Below are 24,654 nucleotides of genomic sequence, written 5' to 3'. Positions count from 1 at the left end.
ATTTAAATAAACCAATTTAAATAAATTATGACATTAACCGAGCTTCTATTAGCACCGGTCCACATAAGACTGAGGATTACTTGAAAATATTAGTTAAACGGGAAGTGAGTTTTGAAACTCAGTGTATAACGAATAACATAAAGCAGCTAAATGCATATCAGACAGATTTATCAGAAACAAATTTATAACAAAACAGAATATATACAACATGTAATCCTACCCCCAACCATTACATACCATCCTCGGCCATCCCAACACACCACATGGGTATAAAACACTCATCTATCCCTACAAACCACATAGTGTCCATAAGACACTTTAAAGAATAATCGCAGCTGAGCTACTAGATCAATAGGTAATTTATCGCCCTGTTTACAAAATCACTTCCTCAACAAGACATTTACAACCCAACCCAGATGCAGATATAGAATACAATAAATATCATACAAATTCAGAGTAGAAATTATACATGCCATTGTTTTACAAGCACGACATATCAGATAAAAACCACATGCTTATCATAAATATTCAAATTTATTAATCATTCGTCATCTTAATTACTCTTACAGATAGCAGAAACTATACTAACAGATGTCCTGATTTCATGTTTTATCATACATAAACTCACATACCGCCCTTATGGAAAGCCTCCGGTTGATCGAGAGTTCATGTACGACCCTAGGGAAAATTCCAAAATTTTATGCCCACACGGCCCAAAATAACCCAGACCGTGTGTCACATATGGTCCAGCACATAGCCGTGTGTCACACACAGCCTAGCATACAGCCATGTGGCATTGACATTGTTGTTTTTTGGCTTTCGTAGTTCACTGATTTTTGGGTTTCTTATTACGCACCTGATTTGATTTCAACATAACTCCAAGAATCGAGTAGTCCAACACCTAATTTGACAGAAACACAAGTCAATTAACAAGTTCTCTTACAAATCTAATCATAAAATGGCAAAATCATGCCAACAAAAATTCCCAAAATAATGTTTGACGACTTACCCCCAAACGAAATAACTGAACACCACAGAGCTTAACTTACTGAAGGATCAAATGCATCATGAGTTTTCCCTAAAAGAACTCCACGATTAGCACAACATACAACCCCTAATTATATAGATAAAAAAAGAATAAAGAAAAACAAAAAGAACCACACCACCACTCAAGAACAGATTCGATCACATACACATCTCCTCCCAACCAAAATTGAATACTACACAACACCAATCAAAATAACTAAAGAAAGGCTAGAGTTGCTAAAGAAAGAAAGAAAAAAAGCTAGAAAATCACTTATTGAAATTGAGGGAAGCAACTTAGTAACAAGCCTAATGAATGAAAAATGAAAACAAATAAAAAATGAAAACCAACAAACAAAAGGGAACATGTAAAAAATGTAGAGGAAATTTAAAGAATTTGTTGGGATTTATTTTAAAAGAAAAAAATTGAATATTAGGAAATTAAAACCGAAACCAACCCAACTACCCAACTTTATCAAATTACCCAAAGGCCAATTTCAAATTAATCCAACTATTATAAAGTTAGCTTGACAAAAATAGCAAAAACCTTACCACTCTGCTCCTACCTAGATTTGAACACCCGACTTTAAACATACCCAAAGCACTTAACCACTGATGCAAACACTTACTAATGTCAGATTTTAACAAATAGAAATCCATATATATATGTATATATATATTTTGGGACGTTACAACTTTACCCCCTAAAAGAAATTTTAACCTCGAAATTTACCTGATTAAAACAGATGAGGATATTGCTTCTAAATTGAGTCATCATGTTCCCATGTGGCTTTCTCAGTGCCATTATTCCACCATAGAACCTTCACTAATGGAATAAACTTCCTCCTTAAAACTTTAACATCTTTATCCAGAATCTAAACCGTCTTTTCCTCAATGGTCAAATCTGGTCTTACTTCAATTTTCTCAATAGATACAATGTGAGATGGTCAGACCGATACTGCTTCAACATAGAAACGTGGAACACATCATGAAAACTATCCAACTCTAGAGGTAGCTCTAACTGATAAGTGACCGATCCCACACGTTTCAATATCCAATATAGCCAAATGAACCTATGGCTCAACTTGCCCTTACGTCCAAACCATAGAACTTTCTTACATGGAGATACCTTAAAAAAAACATAGTCACCCACAAAGAACTCAATATCCCTCCTTTTCAGATCTATATATGACTTCTGTCTATCAGAAGCCGCCTTAATACGATCCTGAATCAGTCTAACTTTATCCTTAGTCTTAAAATCTGACTTTGGACCTAAAACCTGTCTCTCACTCAACTTAGTCCAACATAACCAGTACGACACTTACAACCATACAAAGCCTTGAAAGGAGTCATCTAAATACTGGACTGGAAATTGTAATTGTAAGCGAACTCGGTTAACGACAGAAAATCCTCCCAACTACCTCAAAAATCGACAACTCTGAATCATATCCTCCAGTCTCTGAATTAACCTATCAGATTGACCATCTATCTAATGATGGAACGTAGTACTAAAGTCTAACCTTAAACCTAGAGCCTCATGAAGTTTCCTCCAAAATCAAGAAGTGAAACGAGGATCTCTATCAGAAATAATCGAAACCGAAACCTCATGAAGTCTCACGATCTCTGAAACATATAACTTGGCCAACTTCTGAAGGGAGTAGTCTGTCCTAACAGAAATAAAATGAGGCTTAGTCAAACGATCCACTATGACCCACTTAGAATCCCTCTTAGTAGGTGTTAGAGGCAACCCACTAACAAAGTCCATAGTCATACATTTCTATTTCTATAAGGGAATCTTCATGGGTTGAAGTAAACCCAAAGACAACTGGTATTCAGCCTTAACTTGCTGGCACATCAAACATTGGGAAACAAAATTGGTTACCTCTCGTTTCAAACCAGGCCACTAATATAACTAACGGAGATCTTATTCCTACCAGGATGCATAGCATAAGGCTACTATGCTCTTCTCACAAATGGACTGCCTCAAATAAAAATCATTATGCACACAAACTCATCCTCAAAAACACAGAACCCCATCATTGTTTAGCTCAAAATCAGACGCACTACCATCCTCCACCTGGCAGAATCGCAGAACCAAATAACCATCCCCCAACTGTTTAACCCAAATCCGCTCATTCTAAGTTAGCTTAACTTGCAACTCAGCTAACAAACTCTCATCATCAAACAAACTTAGGCGAGCAAACATCGCTTCAAATCAGACATTACTCTATGAATAAGAGCATCAACCACCACATTGGCTTTACCGGGATGATACTCAATAGTGTAGTCGTAATCCTTAAGCAACTCAATCCATCTACGTTGCCTAAGGTTTAACTCCTTATAAGTAAGGAGATACTTGAGGCCTTTGTGATCGGTGTAAATGTTACACTTCTCACTATACAAATAATACTTCCAAATCTTTAAGGCGAAGACAATTGCAGCAAACTCAAGATTGTGTGTACGATAGATGCCTTCGTGTGACTTAAACTGCTTGGACGTATAAGCCAAAACCTTACCATCTTACATCAAAACACAACCCAAACTGACGTGCTACGCATCACTGTAAACCACGAATTCTTTCTCAGATTCAAGCTGTATCAAAACAAGAGCCTGAGTCAAAACGGATTTGAGCTTCTCAAAGCTCGATTGCTATTCCTTAGTCCAGACAAATGGGGCATTCTTACGCAATAATATAGTCAGATGAGCTGCAATAAGTGAGATCTAATTAACCTTCAATAATAACCTGCCAGACTAAGAAAGCTACGGATCTCAAAAACATTCCTAGGATGTTTCCATTCAAGCACAGCCTCAATTTTCTTAGGATCAACTCAGATCCCCTCAGCAGAAACCACATGACCTAAAAAAGCTACCTCTCTCAACTAGAATTCGTATTTACTCAACTTAGTGTAAAGTTGTTTCTCTTGGAGTATTTAAGAAACTACTCTAAGATGCTTATCATGATCATCTTCGGCCTTAGAGTATATTAGAATGTCATCAATAAAGATCACGACAAACTGAACCAAGTACGACTAGAAAACTCGGTTTATAATATCCATGAATGTAGTTAGAGCATTCGTCAAACCAAAGGGTATGACTAGGAACTTATAGTGCCCATAGCGTGTTCTAAAAGTAGTCTTATAAACATCGATTTCCTTAACTTTAAGTTGATGGTACCCAGAACGAATATCTATCTTGGAAAATACGAAAACCCCACGAAATTGGTCAAACAAATCATCGATCATCAAAAGTGGGTACTTATTCTTTACCATTAACTTATTCAACTCACGATAATCAATACACATCCTAATGGTACCATCTTTTTTCTTCACGAACAGAACTGATGCCCCTATGGAGACACACTAGGATGAATGAACCTTCGATCGAAGAGTTCCTGAAGCTAAGCCTTTAGTTCTATAAGCTTCTACGGTTCCATGCGGTAGGGAGCAATGGACACCAAAATTGTTCCTGGTAAAACCTCAATACCAAACATGACCTTCCTATTTGGAGGGAAACCCGAAACTCATTGGGGAAAACATCTAAAAACTCCTTAACTGTTTGAATATTCCCAATGGATGAACCCATGAAGCAGAATTACACACGTAGGATGGAAATGCCTCACACCCTTTACAAACTAACTTTTTGGCCACAATAGTAGAGATTACATTAGATAAGTAATCCTGATGCTCACCGAACACAATCATCTCCATATTATTCTTTGATCTCAGAACTATCCTCTTAGTAGCATAATCCAAACTGACCCAATGCTTCACGAGCCAGTCCATTCCCAAAATCAGATTGAATTCCCCAAATGGTAGCTCCATCAAATTAGCCAGAAACATAACCCCTTGTATCTCAGATGGTACATTCTTATACAGTCTATTAACTTGAATTGATTGACCTAATGGACTAATCATAGTAATCTCTCCAGAAGTGCTCTCAACAAAAATTCTCAAATTTACAGAAAGAGAACTATCTACAAAGGAATATATTGATCCTATATCTATCAGGGAAAAATAAGGTACAGTATGAATAAAAGAACATACCGAAAATAAAATCTGTGATGTCTCTGTCCTTACAACGTCTAGCAGTATAAACCAAAGCAGACTACCTCACCTTAGTCTAATTAGCACCTCTACCTGATGCTCTCTAACCTCTGCCCATACCATTACCACCCTTGGTCGGACCACAACCTCTAGGTAACTGCTGAACTGTCCGTTAAGGCTGAACAAACCCTGGAGCTAGAGTTTGCATCTGATTAGAACATTGTGAACAATCCCTGGTATGGTTCTCCATCGACCCACATCACAGACACGCTCTTAACTTCCTCCAATAGTTATCCAGATACCGTCTACCATAATCCTTACATGGTTGTGCCACAGTAGTGCAACCGAAACTTCAACCCTCGAAGGCTCATTAGGTCTGGCTTGTTTCTTAAGCCTTTGAGCAGAACTGCAGGACTTCAAATCTCTTTTATTTTTACCTTTCTCATGCTCCCTATTTTCGCGCTCAATGTGCTTATCATCCTCAGCAATCCTCGCATTATCCATCAAGACAGCAAAAACCCGCTCCCTCTACGAAGCTATCAGAACCCTCAGATTATCCCTCAATCATTCCTCAAAATGGATGCACTTTTCATATTTAGTTGACACCATCCAACGAACATAACGACTCAGTTTTAAAAATTCAGCCTCATACTCGACCACAGTCCTACCCCCTAGGTAAGGCTCAAAAACTTGCATCTACGAGTATCCACGTAACTCGCCCTCACATATTTACTTTAAAAGATGCTCTTGAAGTGTTCCCAAGTAATCTGATTCGGTTGAGTACCTTCCTCAACCGTTAACCACCACTTGTATGCCTCGTCGCAAAGCAGAAATACTGCATCCTTCAATTTCTACTTAGGGGTGCAGTCAATGTCATTCATAATCCTCTCTATAGCCTCCAATCAATACTCGGCCACAGTCGAGGTGACTCCAGTGATACCCCTAAACAACTCAACACCATTGGACTAAAGTCGTTTAGTTACTGACCCACGACTCCCAAAACTAGAATAAAGCCTAGTAACCTTCTCCAAAACTCTAAGCGTGGCTTGGGATCATAGTCGTCCCCAGCTGAGTGACTTTGAGACCCAGTCTTAGCAATAGGTGTACTCGGTGTCTCACTTGTATTTAGATTAAGCATACTACCTATTGAGGACGACTCAGCTTGAGCCCCTCTACGACGCCCGCTACGCCCACAGGTACCGCGTCCATGTGAACCACGAGTACTCATCGTATTTGTAAATTATCTACATTATGAATTTTTATGTATCAATTCCAGTATTTATTAATAGAAATTTTATGCTTCAAATAGTTACCAAAAGAAATTTCAGAAATGTTTCAATCACTATCTATCTTAATACAACTTTAATCGTTTCATTGTTTTTTAACCTAAAATATTTCTAAGTCAGAAGTACTTACAGGATCGGTGCCGGGGACCCAGTATTTTATAAAATTATTTTTCAGATTCATGCAGAAAAAAACTATACTCGAACAAATGGTTTTCTCGAAAATAATTTTGAACTCAAAATTTCACAGTCCGAATTTTACAAATTAGTTCTGATACCACTAAATGTAATACCCCAAACTCTATCTAGACATTATGGTTGAATTTGAAGTTGTTACTTAATATGATTTGCAAAAATTTTTTGGGTAAAGGGGAAATCGTCATAAACTTTTAAAATATCAGTTTTATTCAAAATCATTTCTTAGCATTTTATTTATTGAAAATATACAATTCACTGCAGAAGACTATTTAAAAAGGGATATTTCCAAACCACAGTTCATTGTTTGAAAAACCTTTAATTTGGTAGCGATGCGTATTTTGTTGACTAAAACATTTGAGCAGTACTAAACAAAATACAAGAATAAGTTTAAAAATAACAATCCAAAAAGTCCAGAGAGTCCAAAATTTACAAAACAAAAATACCAAAACTTAAACAAACCATTTTAAATAAATTATGACATTAACCAAACCTACGGTTTGATCATCTTTCCCAAGGCGCTAGGACACATAGATGAAGCGGTCTCAAATCTAATCGATCGGCTTGATAAAGGTACTACACCTGTCCCAGCAATACTAGCAGAAACTTTCAGATCCTTGAATGCATGCCGGAGAGCGGGCGAGGGAAGATTTATTGGTTGTGCTCAGCTTCTTTTGGCTTGGTTCCATAGCCATTTCTGGAGGGTGGAGAAGGTCTCTTATCGGGTTTTCTCTAAGGATTATTCCCCATTAAGGGAATTCATGGCCATACCGAGGCGGGACGACATCTCAGAAGAGAAATGGATAACTATTCTCCAGAATTTGCGGGCCAAAGACGTTGAATGGAGAGCTCCGTGGTTGATTCCTAACGAGATCTTATATAGGTGCGGTGATTTTGACTGGGTCCCTCTGGCCGGAATATGGGGAGCCGTTAGATACGCTCCACTGATAGTGTTAAGGCAATATCGATCAAGGCAATTTATACCAGTGACACAGGGTTTGGCACAATGTGAGTTCTCCTATAAAGACAACAATTATAAGAAGAGGGTTGGCGAGGTGTCAGATGCATAGAACCAATCGAAGAATGAAAGGATTTACCACAGGCCCGATGACCACCCCCGGGTATGAATGGTGGTGGGGTAGGAGAGTCAACGACAACATCCCTAGGCCGAATCAAGGGAATACTCAACCGATAGAGGAGCATTTACGGGTTATCCCATCCGAGTTAGAGATCATTAAACAAGACTTTGAGAAAAAGAACTCAGAGTTGGGGAAGAAGATAGAAAAGCTAGAAGAAGAGAAAATGAAATTGGGATTAGACGTCGATGTCCACAAGCTAGAGGCTGAGAATTTAAGGAAAGGAAAGAACAAGGCCGAGGAAGGTTTGGATAGTTTGAAAACCGATTACAAGAAGCTGCGTATGTCAATAAGAACTGTCGGTTTAGGTAAAACGTCGGAGCAATGGCGTCAAGAGATCAAAGTGGAAAAGACTAGAGCTGACCATTGGGAGAAAAGGTTTCAAGATGCCCGAATACGAGAGGACACTCTGAAAAAGAGTTTGTTAGAAAGCCAAAACGAAAAGGAGAAGTTACATGCTCGGGTGGTTGAATTAGAAAAATCACTTCATCAACATTGTAGCTGTAATTCGGTAGTTGAGCTGAAAGCTAGTCTGAGCAGGATCGAAGAGTTGAAAGGGAAAGTAGAAGAACTCGAGACTGCACTACGAGATAGTAAAATTCCAGTGGAACTGCTTGAGGCAAACAACGACCATTGCAGGGAACAGCTTCACCACTCTCAAAACCAGATTAGAGATAGAGATTATGTCATGGGCGAAGCCGTGGCTCAGGTTCGAGAGGTAGCCGATCACTTGCAAACCTTGGCAGTCCAAGCTGATGTATTAAGCTTAAAGTACAAGTCAGAATCAGATCGAGGTCGAAAACTAGCTTGGCTCCTTAGAAAAATTAAGGCTTTGGGCATTAGGGCAAAGTCGTATATGTAACCATCCGTTCTATGTAAAGAAATTTTTCTTCTAGTGAAGTTCTTCTAATGAAATTGAATTGGAATCAACGCCTCTTTTTTTTGTATTCATTCATTTGCATTACATTTCATCATGTGTATTAAATTTCGCGAAAAGACCCTGATTAAACAAAATTATTTTAGTTAATCTGGAAACCAACGAGAATCAACCAACCGAACACAGCTACTATACCTGCCGTAAAACCAAAGCAATGGATCAAAGATTAGAGAGAATAGAACAAATGCAAAGGGAAATGCAAGAGCAATTACAAGCACAGATGCAAGAGCAACTAGCTAAGATACAACAAGATATGAAGGAAAAAATGGAAGAATCCTAAAATAATCTGATAGGCTAGTTGGCGCAGTTGCTGGCTAGAGAACGCGAGAAAGGGAAGAGCACCATGGGGAACAATAATGAAGACCCTATCTATCCTCCAGGCTTTGCTCCGATAAACACCCAACCACAATCGGAGGTGCATCCACGAACGGTATCCGTCACTATTAAGCCCCAGCAATACCAGGCCAATACCTCGACACTAATAAACATTCCTATAGGATCAGGCTCTAATCCCAGGGATAATCCAGCTAATCCATTTGTCCCGGACCTTGATGACATGGCAGAAATAAAGAAAGGAAAAGTAGATATGGCAAAACAACTTGATAATTGGTGAAAATGGCTTGAGGAAAAATTCAAAGCAATAGAAGCTGCTGATTACTGTGGCAGGATCGATGCTAAGGACTTAAGCTTGGTCCCAGATCTGGTGCTCCCACCAAAATTTAAAACCCCGGAGTTCGAAAAATATAACGGGACGAGCTGCCCTGAAACTCATATTTCGATGTTCTGTCGAAGGATGACAGGGTATGTTAACAATGATCAGCTGTTGATCCACTTGTTTTGATACGATCGATTAGATCTGCGGCCAAGTGGTATAACCAGCTCAGCCGTGCCCAAATTGGTTCGTGGAAGGACTTGGCTCAAGCTTTCATGCAACAATACGGTCACGTGATGGGCATAGCACCTGACAGAATTACCTTACAAAACATGGAAAAGAAGCCGAGTGAAACCTTCAAACAAGATGCACAACGGTGGAGGAAATAGCGATGCAAGTCCAACCACCCCTCTTGGAGAAGGAAGCGACCATGCTATTTATCAACACTCTAAAGGCCCCATTCATTAACCACATGTTAGGAAGTGCTACTAAAGCTTCTGGACATAGTAATGTCCGGGAGATGATAGAAAATGCGATAAGATGTGGGAAGATTGAAGCGGGGGAAAATGCCAAGAGAACGGCTCCAAGAAGGAAAGAAAACGAGGTGAACAATATGAGCGCATATCATAAGGGTTATTCCAAGCGGTCACGATAAAAACCAAGCGAGGCGGTGACTACTAGCCATCAGGGCTCCGCGAGTCAAGATTCTAACCCAAGGCCTAACACGGAAAGAGTCCAGTTCACGCCAATCCCAATGACGTATAGGGAGCTTTACCAGAACCTGTTCGATGCGCATGTAGTGTCTCCCTTTTACCTAAAACCCATGCAACCTCCATTCCCAAAGTGGTATGATGCAAACGCGCAATGCGAATACCATGTAGGAATTGCGGGGCACACAATTGAGAACTGCACGGCCTTAAAAAAATTAGTCGAAAGGTTCATAAAGATGGGCATTGTGAAGTTCGATGATCCCACAAAACCAAATATGGTGGGAAACCCGTTACCCAGTCATTCAGACAATGGGGTAAACGCGATAAGCGAAAGTGGAGGAAGGAGAACTAAGATGGACGTATCGGAGGTAAAGACCCTGTTGAGATGGGTTTGGAAGAAAATGGTGGAAGAAGGTTTACTTATACAAGGTTTAGAGGAGAAGCCTGAATGAGGGAAGTACTATAGTGAATTCCACGACGAGGAAGGGCATGAGATCCAAAAGTGCAATGAATTCAAGGCTCTGGTACAGAGATTGATGGAAAATAAAGAGATCGAATTCTTTGAGTACACCGAGGGCCCGAAGGGAGAAGATGTGTGCACGTCAGAGCAAGGGGCGACCAACAATGTCCGAGGGGTCAATCATCCGGTCATAATTATATCCCGACTAAGAGTCAATGAAGTCGGAGTACCAATTGCGCCAAAGGTCATAATTCAAAAGCCTGTTACTTTCCCTTATAAGGATAGCAAAAGGGTTCCTTGGAATTATGACTGCAACGTAACGATCCTGGGAGGGGAGAATCCAGTTGGCATTTCGAAGAAAGGTCAAGACGAGGGTTTCTATACACGCAGCGGAAGGCGTTATACTCCGAACACAAAGGCAGAGTCAGCTAAAGGAAAATCTATGGTCATTGAACAAGAAAAGGAAAAGATGACCAGACCTGAATCACCCGTCAATGAGCCTGTAACTGAAAAAGAGGCTAAAGAATTCTTAAAATTCTTAAAACACAATGAGTCTGACGTTGTGGAGCAATTGCACAAACAGCCAGCTCGCATATCCGTACTAGCCTTGCTCTTGAGTTCAGAAACTCACCGAAGTGCATTGATGAAGGTTTTAAATAAAACATATGTTACGGATGACATCTCTGTCAACAAACTCGATCGTTGGTCAATAACATCAGTGCGGATAATTTTATTTTCTTTAATGATGATGAAATACCACCGGAAGGCATGGGATCTACAAAGGCCCTACACATTACCACTCGCTGCAAAGGATACACATTGCCAGGGGTATTGATTGATAATGGATCGGCATTGAATGTCATGCCCTTGTCCACGTTAAATTGGTTGCTAGTGGATAACTCTCACATGAAGACATGTCAAAACGTCGTGAGAGCATTCGACGGTACGGAAAAAAAAGTGATGGGAAGGATCGAGATACCTCTCTTGATTGGCCCAAATACATACGAGGTGGACTTCTTGGTAATGGACATCAAGCCATCATACAATTGCCTGTTGGGGAGACCGTGGATTCACTCGGCGGGGGCAGTACCGTCATCCCTACACCAAAAGTTAAAGTTGGTAATCGAGGCGGGTTGGTAACGATAAGCGGAGGAAGATATTATTGCATCCGTCACCAATGACGCACCGTACGTAGGTGCGGACGATGGGGCAATAGAATGTTCCTTTCGATCGCTAGAATTCGTCAATGCTACATTCATTGTCGAAGGAAACAAGATCCCAATGCCCAAAATATCCAAAGCTACGAGGATGGGCCTGCAATTGACGGTCGGTAAAGGAGCCCTGCCGGGAAGAAGACTTGGAAGGTGCCTCCAAGAAAGGAGCGAGATACCAATGCTAAAAGAAAAACGAGATCGCTTTGGCTTAGGATTCAAGCCAGACGCGAAGCAAAAGAAGAAGGAGCTGGAAAAAAGGCAAGAGATGAGAAGAGCACGTCTGTGCAGTGAGGAGGTCAAATAGGAACCAATGACCTTCCCTCATTTATCCCGAACGTTCGTGTCCAGAGGAACTATCCATCCAAAACAAGAGATGACAATGCAGAAAGTGGCAGAAGAGATGTTGGGAAGTTGGAGCATTAACGCCATATCTGAAGAAAAAGCTGAAGAATGCGATTTATCTGGAATTTGCCCTTACATTCCTGGAAGTGTTTTGAACAATTGGACCGTGGAGGAGATCTCTGTAACTTTTAGAATTAATTTAGAGTAACATTCAAAACAAACTTATTGCTCTATGCCTAGGGGTAATAAGAACCTTTTTATGAAATAGGCATATGTCCAAATATCGTCATTTCAATAAAAATGCATTCTTGCGTATCATATTGAGCAAATATTCTTTTATTTTTTCTACTTCATTCATAATCATACCACAAATCAAATATTCTTAGTTTCTTTTGTTCTTTGGATTTCTTTCTTCATCCATAACAGGTCTCTAGATATCAATGATGTGAGCAACGTTGCCAATGACCCAGAGATTCCTTTCGAGCAAGATTTGTGTATGGAGGACACTGAGAATTTTGAAGATGACCGAAATTGCAGCCTATCTCCTGATTTGTTAAGGATGGTAGATCAAGAGGAGAAACAAATCCTACCTCATAAGGAGTCAGTGGAAATTTTTAGCTTAGGAGAAGGAAAAGAGGTGAAAATTGGAGCTAGTATCGCTGCAGAAACAAAGCAAAACCTCATCGAGTTACTCAAGAATTCAAGGATGTCTTCGCATGGTCATATCAAGACATGCGGATTGAATCTTGATATCGTGGTACATCGACTCCCATAAAGGAAGAATGCGAGGCCAAGACAATGAAACTCCGAAGGATGAGACCTGATGTTTTGTTAAAGATAAAGGAAGAGGTCAAAAAGCAATTCGACGCCGGTTTCTTACAAGTGGTCAAGTACTCAGAATGGGTAGCCAACATAGTCCCAGTTCCTAAGAAAGATGGGAAGGTACGGATGTGCGTGGACTATCAGAACCTGAATAAAGCTAGCCCCAAAGATAATTTTCCATTGCCTCGCATTGATACACTAGTGGACAACACGGAAGGTTACTCACTTTTCTCCTTCATGGACGGCTTCTCGGGATATAACCAGATAAAAATGCATCCTGAAGACATAGAAAAGACAACATTTGTAACCATGTGGGGAACGTTTTGTTATAAAGTGATGCCATTCGGATTAAAGAACGCAGGAGCAACATATCAGAGAGCCATGGTAACTTTGTTCCATGACATGATGCACAAGGAGATCGAAGTTTACGTTGACGACATGATTGCAAAATCCAAAACCAAGAAGGAGCATGTGCAAGTCCTGAGAAAACTATTCTTGAGATTAAAAAAGTTCCAACTAAAGCTCAATCCCGCAAAGTGCACCTTCGGGGCTAGGTCAGGAAAATTGTTGGGGTTTGTAGTCAGTGAGAGGGGAATCGAGATTGACCTAGATAAAGTCAAGGCTATACAAGAATTACCCCGCCACGCACTCAAAAAAAAGTTCGAGGTTTCCTAGGAAGATTAAATTACATCGCCCGTTTCATCTCACAACTAACGGAGAAATGTGACCCTATATTTCGTCTCCTTAGGAAGCATAATCCAAGTGTTTGGGATAAGGAGTGCGAGAAAACTTTCGATATAATCAAACATTATTTGTCCAGTGCCCGATCTCGATGCCACCTTGCGGATAAACCATCGACATCAGACTTGGCGGTGTTTGAAAACTCCATGGGATACGTGTTGGGCTAACATGACGAGTCAGGAAGAAAAGAGAAAGCGATATACTATCTCAGCAAGAAATTCACCGAATGTGAGACAAGATATTCGTCGATCGAGAAGTTGTGTTGTACTTTAATTTGGACAACCCGAAGACTGAGACAATACATGTTGTACCACACAACTTGGCTTATCTCGAAACTAGATCCTTTGAAGTATGTGATGGAGTCAAATGCTTTGAACGGAAGAATGGCTCATTGGCAAATTCTGCTTTCTGAGTTTGACATAGTCTACGTGAACCAAAAGGCTGTAAAAAGGAGTGCAATAGCAGATTTTCTGGCCAGTAGAGCTTTAGAAGATTATGAACCATTGAGCTTTAACTTCCCGAATGAAGACCTAATGTACGTTGCAACCACAGAAGAAGACTCTCAAGAAGGTCACCTATGGAAATTGAATTTTGACGGAGCTTCAAATGCTGTGGGTAACGGAATCGGGACAGTCTTGGTATCCCCAAACGGAGATCATTATCCTTTCACCAGTAAACTGGATTTTGATTACACAAACAATATGGCCGAATATGAAGCATGTATCATGGGAATTCGTGCACAATAGAACGTAAGATTAAAGTGCTAGAGGTATATGGGGATTCTACATTAGTGATCTATCAGCTTAAAGGGGAATGGGAGACAAGAGACCCTAAGCTGATCAATTATCGAAGGCTGGTTCTTGAGTTAATCGAGGAGTTTGACAATATCACTTTCTGTTACCTTCCACGAGACGAAAACCAGATGGCTGATGCTTTGGCAACCTTAGCTTCTATGATCAAAGTGAATAAACAAGAGGATATGAAGCCTATCCAAATGAGTATTTATAAGGCTCGGCTCATTCTTTGCAACATTGAAGAGGAAGAAGAGAAGATGATCATCCTTGGTACCGGGTATTTTACGATATATGAAGAGTCGTGAATACCCAAACCAAGCGACTGAGAATGATAAAAGGACACTAAGAAGGCTGGTTAGTGACTATGTCTTGGATGGAGAGATCCTATACAAGAGAAGGAAGGATCAGGTACTCTTAAGATGTGTAGACGCTGTCGAGGCTAAGCAAATCCTGGAAGAGGTTCATGAGGGTGTCTGCGGAACACACGCTAATGGTTTCACCATGGCCAGACAGATTATGAGATTCAGATATTATTGGTCCACCATGGAAGGAGATTGCATCAACTATGCCAAGAAATGCCATAAATGCCAAATTTATGGAAATAAAATGCATGTACCTCCTTCACCCCTTCATGTCATGACTTCTCCATGGCCTTTCTCCATGTGGGGCATGGATGTCATTGGGCCGATCTCACCAAAGGCATCTAATGGACACCGATTCATCTTTGTGGTCATAGATTACTTCACCAAGTGGGTAGAGGTTCTTACGCCAACGTCACAAAGTCGGCAGTTAGTAAGTTCTTAAAGAAAGAGATTATATGTCGATATGGGATGCCTGAAAGAATCATATCCGATAATGCATTAAACTTGAACAACAGCACGATAGCGGAAGTCTGTAGCTATTTCAAGATCAAACATCATAACTCGTCACCGTATCGCCCAAAGATGAATGGTGCAGTCGAAGCAGCCAATAAGAACATCAAGAAGATCAGCCAATAAGAACATCAAGAAGATCATAGGAAAAATGACTGAGACCTATAAAGATTGGCACGAGAAATTACCATTTGCCCTATCGCCTCTGGACGTCGATCGAGAACCTCTACCGGCGACACCTTTTCTTTAGTTTATGGAATGGAAGCGGTTCTGCCTATTGAGATCGAGATTCCCTCTCTACGCGTACTTTCAGAACTAAAATTAGATGAAGCAGAATGGATCCAGTCTCGATACGACCAGTTGAACTTGATTAAAGAAAAGAGGCTAAAGGCTATCCGTCATGGTCAAATGTATCAAAAGAGAATGATGCGGGCTTATAATAAGAAGGTTCGCCCTAGAGAATTCCATGAAGGAGACCTTGTATTGAAAAAGATCCTCCCCATACAAAAGGACTTTAGAGGGAAATGGATGCCGAATTAGGAAGGACCTTATGTGGTAAAGAAGGCTTTCTCTGGAGGGGCTCTGATTTTGACCGAGATGGATGGTAAGAGCCTGCCTAATCCTGTTAATTCGTATTCGGTCAAGAGGTATTTACCTAAAATAAAAAAAAAGGGGAGAGGCCAAGGTGAAAACCCGTGAAAGGGCGCTTTGAGACCAAAGGGGTTTGAATTGAAAACCCAGGAATGGGCAATTCAAATTTTGATCGAACATGGGGCATGCGGCAGTTTTGCCTTCTCTGAATTAACAGGAGGGAGGGATGCTACATATTGGGGCATCAACAAAGCACTCTTGGTCCTCCAAACACATACCGAGTTCAAAAGCCCTCGAGAAGTTTGTGCAACGAAGCTCATACTGCGATATCTGGGGCACCTATTCTTATCTTATTCATTCTGTTTAGCAGAATGCGCCATCGTAATTAATTCGTAGGTTCACATTTTGTACCTTAGCAAATGTGCTATCTTAATTACCTTACTTATCTTGAGCTTCACTCACAATAAAATTTCATCTTGCCTATTGCGATAATCTTTTTCAAGCGTCTTTCATTAAGTTGATGATTAATGGACTAATAATATTCAAAAAGAGTTCTGCATATTACTCTGAAATACTTCTAAATGATACGAGGATCCGAAACGAGGCTAATTAGTTTGAATCACCCTACGTTCAAAGGTTGGAAATATTGGGGAAAGAATGGCCCAAATTTTGATTATTTCTTCAAATTTTCTGCCGAAGATATCAGTTGAAGAAAAGATAGAGTAGAACATTTACGATAAAACCTCGATGAACAACGAGTAATATCAAAATAAGCATTAAAAAATGACATTTTTGCATTCATACAAGCATCATTCATACACATTTAATTAGGAGCACTTGATTCATTTTGATCATAGCATCCTAATTATTTGACGTAAGCATAGATACATAAAACTGATTCTACAGATCATGTCCCTGGAGGATGGTGTAGCAACATCGGTAATTTTACAGATCATGTCTCCCTGAAGTTACAGTGGAACAGATCGAAAATGGTAAATTTTTTCTCTCTGAAGTTGCAGTAGAGCAGATTTAAGCCACCATCCTGTCCACCTAAGCAGTAGGGTAATAGGCTGAATTTCCAGATCTTAACCCCCTAAGCAGTAGGGAAACAGATTGAAGACGAAGGGTCTTAAACCCTAAGAGGTAGGGTAACAGACCAAATTGCAAATTTTGCCTCCCTGAAGTTGTAGTGGAGCAGATCAAAGACGAAGGGCCTTAAACCCCTAAACAGTAGGGTAACAGGCTGAAAATTTATAGATCTTATCACCCTAAGCAGTAGGGAAATAGATCGAAGACGACGAGCCTTAACCCCTTAAGCAGTAAGGTAACAGGCTAGAAATTGTAGACCCTATCTCCCTAAGCAGTAGTGGAGTAGGCTGAAGAGTGTACATCTTGTTTCCCTGAAGTTGCAGTGGAACAGTTGGAAGTCACAAACCTCATCTCCCTGAAGATGCAGTGGAGCAGGTTAAAATTACCAAATTTTATCCCTTTGAAGTACCAGCAGAGTAGATTGAAGCTACAAATCTCTTCTCTCTAAAATTGCATTTGAGCGAATCGTAGTACTGGTTCCTATATCCCTGAGGATGCAGTGAGATGAAATGAGGCTACTCGAAGAAAAGAAGCTCCAAAGAAGTTAAGATTCAGTAAGACTAGGCAAAATTGGCTCTTCTAAGATCTTTGCTCTATTCTCGTTACACGACAATGAGCAAAGAGGGGCAGCTGTTATAGCCAATTTTGGCCTGGCCAACAAGAAATAAAAACCAAAATTAATTCCAAAATATAAAAGTCCCAAAACAAAGTCCATTTTACAAAAAAAAAAAGAAGAAAAGAAAAAACAGCAGGCCCAATTTCCTTCAGCCACCAACCTTCTCACGCGCGCCACCACTGCTTGGGGCGCCAATCACCGGCCTTCCACGCCTCTGACACTCCCATGACCTGCAAACATTTGGAAAAGAGGAAAATGGCAGCAAGAAGCACAAACAGTAGCAGAGAATAAAATAATAATATGTTAATATGGGAATCGGCTATAAAGCGAAATGAAACCGATTATAAGGGGAAGAATCGAATGTAAAGGGGACTTTTGAAAGAGAAAAAATCAAAAGAAAGGGTTATGAACACGAGATTAATCAAAGCGTTTTCAAAAGGTTTCATTTTTTCACTTCCTATCTTTATCATTTATTTTATGTATTTATTTGAATCTATATACAAATATATAAAAGGAAGATTTTTACCCGTATTTGGCGTTGGTACCACAGGCATACGCTTCTCTAGTCCGAAGTGAGATCTCTAGAGATCCGGTTAAAACTTGACGGAGGAAGCCAAAGGTTGAAGAATCTTTGTGGTTTTAAGAAGTTTGGGGTTTATTTTTGGTTTTCAAGTCCTAAATCTTGTCTACGTGAAAAGGGGTTCAACGGGGAAGTTTTGAACTCTCCGACCACCACGTCTGATGGCGCCGTCATGGGTGGTCGTGATCGACATAATGACCGTAACTTTGAGCCCATGGCCGGACATGGGGCTGAAAGAGAAGGGAAGGGTGATTTTTATTTTTTTTGGAAGAAGGAGTTTTGTAAACTAAATGATGAACCTACAAATTAAAAAGGAAGGAAATTTTTTGTTTTAAATCATTCCAAATGACGTCGTTTGGGAGGGTGGGGTCTGTGCACTTTCCCTAAAAGGGAAATTTATGCGTTTAGTCCTCCTCTTTCGCAACCTCATTCAATTAACCCCTATTTTCTATCTTCTTTTATTTTTTTTTAAATTTGGCCCTCAGATCTTGTTTGGTTTTCGTTTTGATCCCTAATTAACTATCCAATATTTATACTTTTATACCCCGAATTGTAATTTGTTTTTGGAAATATCCTAAATCTATTTAATTCATTTATTAACCCTTTTAATGTTTCATTTATATGTTATGTCAAACATTTTATATGTTGTTTATTTACATCTATTCTAACTTATTTTAATGTACTATTTATTCAAATTCTTATTATTTATTTTAACTAACTTTATGTATATATGTCACTTTAATCTATTTTATATGTATTATTTATTTCTTTATTCCTTACCTATTATATATATGTATACATATAGTTTATTTCAGGCTTTTTATATATTTATAATTCTTTAAAATTGTTATATATTTATTTCAAATTATTTTATATTTTAAGTTATTGTATATTATGTATTTGAATAACTCTCTTTATATTACCTTTGAACTATTAACATTATAAAATATATTTATGTTGTCTATTTTAATTCTTTTACGTATTATATATTTTAAACTTCTTATTTATTACTTTTAAATTAAATTGTATATTATTTATTTTAAAATTATTTTATATACCTTATTTTAGACCCATTCTACTTATTCCATATTTTACACTTTTATTTGTATATATATTATCTATTTTAAAATTATTCATATGAATTTTTTTATTTGCTTTGTATAATATAGATTTTAAAATTCTTCTACATTATTTATTTTAAACTCGCTTTATGTATTATTCATTTGAAATTGTTTATTTATTTACTTTAAAATTTATATATATATATATATTATCAAAATTTAAATTATTATATCCATTTTTCATATATATATACATACTAGTTATTTCTTTGATGTCTCGTATATTAACTATTTTAAAATCTCTTTTACACATACTCTATTTTTTAATTTATTTTGTACATTGTTTATAGTAAATTTCTTTTTCACGCTATTCATTTTAAATTCGTTTGTCATTATTAAGTAAATTTGTTTACATTTTATGCATTTAAGTTTGCCTTATATCTTTTTCCATTTAACCCATTGGCTTTTTAGTTATCGACGCTATTATTTGAATGTTGCATGATTATTGCTATTGCATGTATGTAAATTTACTTACTTACGTTCATATTATTGCCATGCGCTTGTGGAATATTTTGTGCGAGGATCATTGTTCTATGTCGTACCATATTTTATTTCATATCTTTGCCTCGCGAATTAAACCTCAATGTATTTATCCAATAAATCACCTTATTTTAACCTAAATAAATAACACATGTTGCTTGAATATTGCATTCGCTACTATTTAAAAGCAAAATTTTCCAAATAAGGCAATGTCATGCATTTTGAAATATCGAGGAATTGTGCCCTAACTTACGGGGTTTCGATTTTCTCGTTGTTTCTAAATAGCAAAATATCATTTTCAAGTTTTAAAACACATGAAATTCTCATTCAAATTAGGGGACAACTTTGTGCTCGGGAATTCATGGTATTGTGTCCTAACTTACGGGATGTGATACTCTGATATCTCGAGACAAGGAAATCTCTAAACAATCGATTCAAGCTAACTCAAGCATTTTTAAAATCGAAATCAATAAAAAGGATTGTATTTTAAAATCCATTCCCGATTTTCAACTTTCGACATTAAGACATTAACTAATCAATTCGGTACCAATTTTTGGGCGTGTCGAGGGTGCTAATCCTTCCTCGCACGTAACCGACTCCCGAACCCATTCTCTCAAGTTTCGTAGACCAAAGGCACTATTTTAGTAAACTAAAATTGATTTATTAAAACAAAGGTGATCCGATCACACCTAATAAAGATCGGTGGCGACTCCCGTTTTAATTTTTGCTTTCAAACCAAGTCGATTCCCGTTTTCAAAAAATGATTTCGACACTAATTTGACAGAAACACAATTCAATTAACACGTTCTCTTACCAAATCTAATCACAAAATGGCAAAATCATGACAACAAAAATTCCCAAAACAGCGTTTGACGACTTACCCCCAAACGAAACAACCAAACACCACAGAGCTTAACTTGCCAAAGGATCAAATGCCTCGTGAGTTTCCCCTAAAAGAACTCTACGATTAGCACAGCATACAACCCCAAATTATATAGATAAAAAAATAAAGAAAAACAAAAAGAATCACACCACCACTCAAGAATAGATTCGATCACACACATACATGCCCTTCAACCAAAATTGAATGCTACACAACGCCAATCAAAATAACTAAAGAAAGGCTGGAGTTGCTAAAGAAAGAAAGAACAAAAGCAAGAAAATCACTTACTGGAACCGCGAGAAGCAACTTAGTAACAAGCCAAATGAATGAAAAATGAAAAGAAAAAAAAAAAAAAAGAAAAACAACAAACAAAAGGGAACGTGCAAAAACTATAGAGGAAATTTAAGAAATTTGTTGGGATTTATTTTAAAAGAAAAACAATTGAATATTAGGAAATTAAAACCAAAACCAACCCAACTACCCAACTTTTATCAGATTACCCAAAGGACGATTTCAAATTAATCCAACTACTATAAAGTCAACTTGAAAAAAATAGCAAAAACCTTACCATTCTGCTCCCACCTAGATTCAAACACCTGACTTCAAACATAATTGAAGTTGACACTTACTAATGTCAGATTTTAACAAATAGAAATTCATATATATTTTTTTGGAAGGTTACAATAGTGCCCCTTAAATTTCGGTATTGTCGATTGCACAAAATAACTCTCTGTTGTCATCTTTGGGTTGCAAAACACTCAGAAAAACTTTGCTCAGATACCAAATGTTGTAAACTGGAGAAGAATTTATGAGATAAAAAGAATTGATGGAGAAAATTTGATGCATTAAATTGAAACAACATTGGCTTTATATAGAGCCTTACATAATAACCCAAGCTAAAATTAAATAACATGTTCAATTTTGATAATAGGGCGTTTCATAAATCGCCTTCTTTAAGGGATCATCTTGTTAAGCATGATCAATGGCTTCTTGAAGTTCTGTTATTTCTTTCATATGATCTATAAATTTTCTATTTCTTCATTCCATATGAGCATCTTTTTTCATTCATAACTTGGTCTAAAAATTTCTACTTGTGTTCAACTTCATATGATTACTCCAAACTTGAGTAGTGGTATAATTTCTCTCTTCTTTAAGTAATCATTTTGCCCCAAAACGAAATACTAATTTCCTTTTCCTCTAATATTTGAAAAATGAATTGGTTTGTCATTAGATTCAATGGCTAGTTTTGCAAAACCATGGCCTCGAGGGAATTGTCTGTTCAATCCATGTTAATGAAGGCTCTATCAAGCTTTTCTTTGGTAGTTTGATATTCCATTTTTAGGTCGGACTGAATAAATTCATCTCTCATCATATCAATATCGAATAAATAACTTTTGTCAATCCATTCATTAAATTGCATAACCAACACTTCATCAATGTCACAACCTCCACGTTTTTCCCACTAAGACAAGTGGATAAATGTTGAGGGTTAGATTTTTTAAGATTAAAACTAAATTGATACAATGTATAAATTTTGAAGGTTAAAATTGTTATTATGTCAATTTTAAAAGCTACCACCGTTAACTAACAGGTGACCAAAAAAGGCAAAATTGAATAGTTGGATGACTATTTTATGACTTTTCATAGTTGGGTGATCAAAGAAAAAATTTACTGATAGTTGGGTGATCATTTTGTAACTTTCATAATAGGATGATCAAGAAAAAAATTTACTAATAGAAGACTGACTACTAGTGTAGTTTACCCTTAAATAATTCATGTAAAATTAAAGATAAAAATATTAAAATAGATAAAGTTTATATATTTATCTCCTATTGATATTAAGATTTGAAATTTCTAGTTACGTTTGGTTTATAATTTATATTTAAATTTAAAATTTTATATTAATATAACATAATATAATATAAATTATTTTGATTATGTTGCAATAAAATTATTGAATTAAATTTCTATGTTATATTTTGATAAAGTCACGTGTGTTGCAAGTAATATTTATATACATTTTTTTGCCTAAGTTTATATGGATTTGATTGCAATAGTTTCTCCAACATATAGCACTAGTTCCTTCCTATTTGTTTTAAGACTTGTCTTCAAATTCCAAACTGTGATTTCCAAGTTGTAGCTTCAAATAAAGGCAAGTCATCCTTGACTCCCTTGTACATTAAAGGAAGAGAAAACATTACAAGTAGACCCACATTAACAGTTGGATGAATTCCAATCCTTATTAAGGCAATTATACCCACACCCAAATTAAACACACCGAAACATCCAAGATGTCCAACTACTCTCACCTCCATCCATCAATTAAGCATAAGCATCAGGATTCTGAAGTAGATAGGCTTCCACTACTTTGTACATAGCCAAGGCCTTCTCTTTGCCTGCCTTGATTTCCTCTTCGGTTAGCACAAAATCACCCTTTGTGTAATAAGTGCTCGTCATCTTGTTTATGCTTCCACCATCTGCCGTGCTTTCAAATTTAACTTCATATGAAATCTTTTCAAGCTTGTACATCATTCCATCACCTTCAATCAAACTGTATTTGAACGAAAAATTCTTTTCATCAAGCTCATCCACCCGGTTCTTGATGAACTTAACTTGGCTACCTGCATCGTATTATCCTTAATCAGTGTTAGTTAATCAAACCCAAAGTGATATTACTATGGACAGCAAGTTCAGTAGCTTATTCCACCTTCAGCAAAGTTGATCTGCCTGATGGTGCCAGCTCCTCCATCGCCACTAATTTCAATGCTTTGAATAGCCAATGGCATGAGTTTTGGGATGAGATTGTGAGAGTCAAGAATCAAGGCTTTGAAGAGCCTGGCTGGAGGGATTGTGGAACTGTACTCATCGCTGTAACTGCTCACACCCATTGTAGGTTTGTATATATCAGAGAAATGGAGATTTGATGTAAATTTGTGGAGGTGATTGCCACTTGTGCAAGAAGGGGTTGTATATATAGGTTGAAGTACTAGGGATGCCTTAGCCTTTAAATTTGTTTGCTTTGATTGTCATTTATTTTAAGGTTGAGTTTCCAATGACATGAGGATTGTAAGTCAAGTAGAGCATCATATAGTTGTGTTATTACAAACGCAAAGAACAAATACATACATATTTTTATATATAATGGCACAAATCAACCTCTTAAGACACGGAGTTTCCGCTTGTCTTTATTGGAATGACTGATTATATATGCATTGTTACAAATGCCATTTGGTAAATTGTAAAGCATTTTAGAGGCAAAAAAAATGAAAACAGAAATCTCGGTAAATTTCTCAAACTCAAAAGGGATGAGTAACACTTAATATTTCTATGGAGATTATTTTATCTATCTGTGTTTATGCTAAGATTACAGCACAAGGAAGAACATGCCATGTCATGGAGATTATTTTATCTATGTTTATGCTAAGATTACACCACAAGAAAGAGCATACCAGAGTGTGAGAATATTTGTAATGGAAGTTTTTTAAAAGAAGATTAAGCATACTAAAATCAATACCTAATATTTAAAATTGGAAAAACATAAAAAGAATGGCAGTAAATATCAATTTTCTTAAATACTAATTGGTGAAAAAATCCATAATGTTTTATATTTAAGAGTATATGCCAATTCTATGGTTAGATTCCTTATTATTTTGTTTATTATATTTAGACAATACTTTGTCCGCTTTGTTCGACCACATCTAGGGAAATTCATTTCCCATCCTTTCAACAACTTATTAAATGGCATTTGTGTCTAGCCTTTTTCATTCAGTTTTTGTATACCATTTTTAAGTCAAAGCCTCGTTAAACATCATTAACTCACCGTAATAATTAAGGTTGAGAAAAAAATCGATTTACTATTTATGAAATTTAAGTTTAAAAGTTGCGATTATTTGAAATTTAATTATATTTTATATTTTATTTAATATATAATTAATTTTAATTTTTATAATATAAAAATAATCAAATTATGATTTTAATTTTTTAGTGCAAATTAAATAATCAAACAACCGTTCCAACTGATGGTAGATACCAACTTAGCCTGGTTTTTTCGATGGTAGGATTAATCCATT

At 37.4% G+C, this 24,654-nt stretch overlaps 1 protein-coding gene across 1 annotated transcript; it reads right to left on the bottom strand.

Annotated features, from left to right (window-relative positions):
* Positions 1 to 22,686: 22,686 nt before the first annotated feature.
* LOC108488883 (major allergen Pru ar 1-like) lies at positions 22,687 to 23,608 on the bottom strand. The gene is made up of 2 exons (XM_017793161.2): positions 23,292 to 23,608; positions 22,687 to 23,205 (listed from the first exon to the last, which is right to left on the bottom strand). The coding sequence occupies exons 1-2, from the start codon at positions 23,470 to 23,472 to the stop codon at positions 22,907 to 22,909; spliced, it is 480 nt and encodes a 159-aa protein (XP_017648650.1). The 5' UTR covers positions 23,473 to 23,608; the 3' UTR covers positions 22,687 to 22,906.
* Between the last annotated feature and the right edge of the window lie 1,046 nt (positions 23,609 to 24,654).

Source organism: Gossypium arboreum, chromosome 10 (genome assembly GCF_025698485.1).
Source record: "Gossypium arboreum isolate Shixiya-1 chromosome 10, ASM2569848v2, whole genome shotgun sequence".
Classification (NCBI taxonomy): domain Eukaryota; kingdom Viridiplantae; phylum Streptophyta; class Magnoliopsida; order Malvales; family Malvaceae; genus Gossypium; species Gossypium arboreum.
Note: the sequence above shows the minus strand (reverse complement) of the source record. Positions and strands in the feature narration are given on the sequence as shown.

Excerpts from the sequence above, each read along its gene's own strand:
- LOC108488883 (XM_017793161.2), bottom strand. The coding sequence starts at position 23,472 with ATGGGTGTGAGCAGTTACAGCGATGAGTACAGTTCCACAATCCCTCCA. Across the intron at positions 23,206-23,291 it reads GCAGATCAACTTTGCTGAAG|GTAGCCAAGTTAAGTTCATC; the intron begins GTGGAATAAGCT and ends AATACGATGCAG.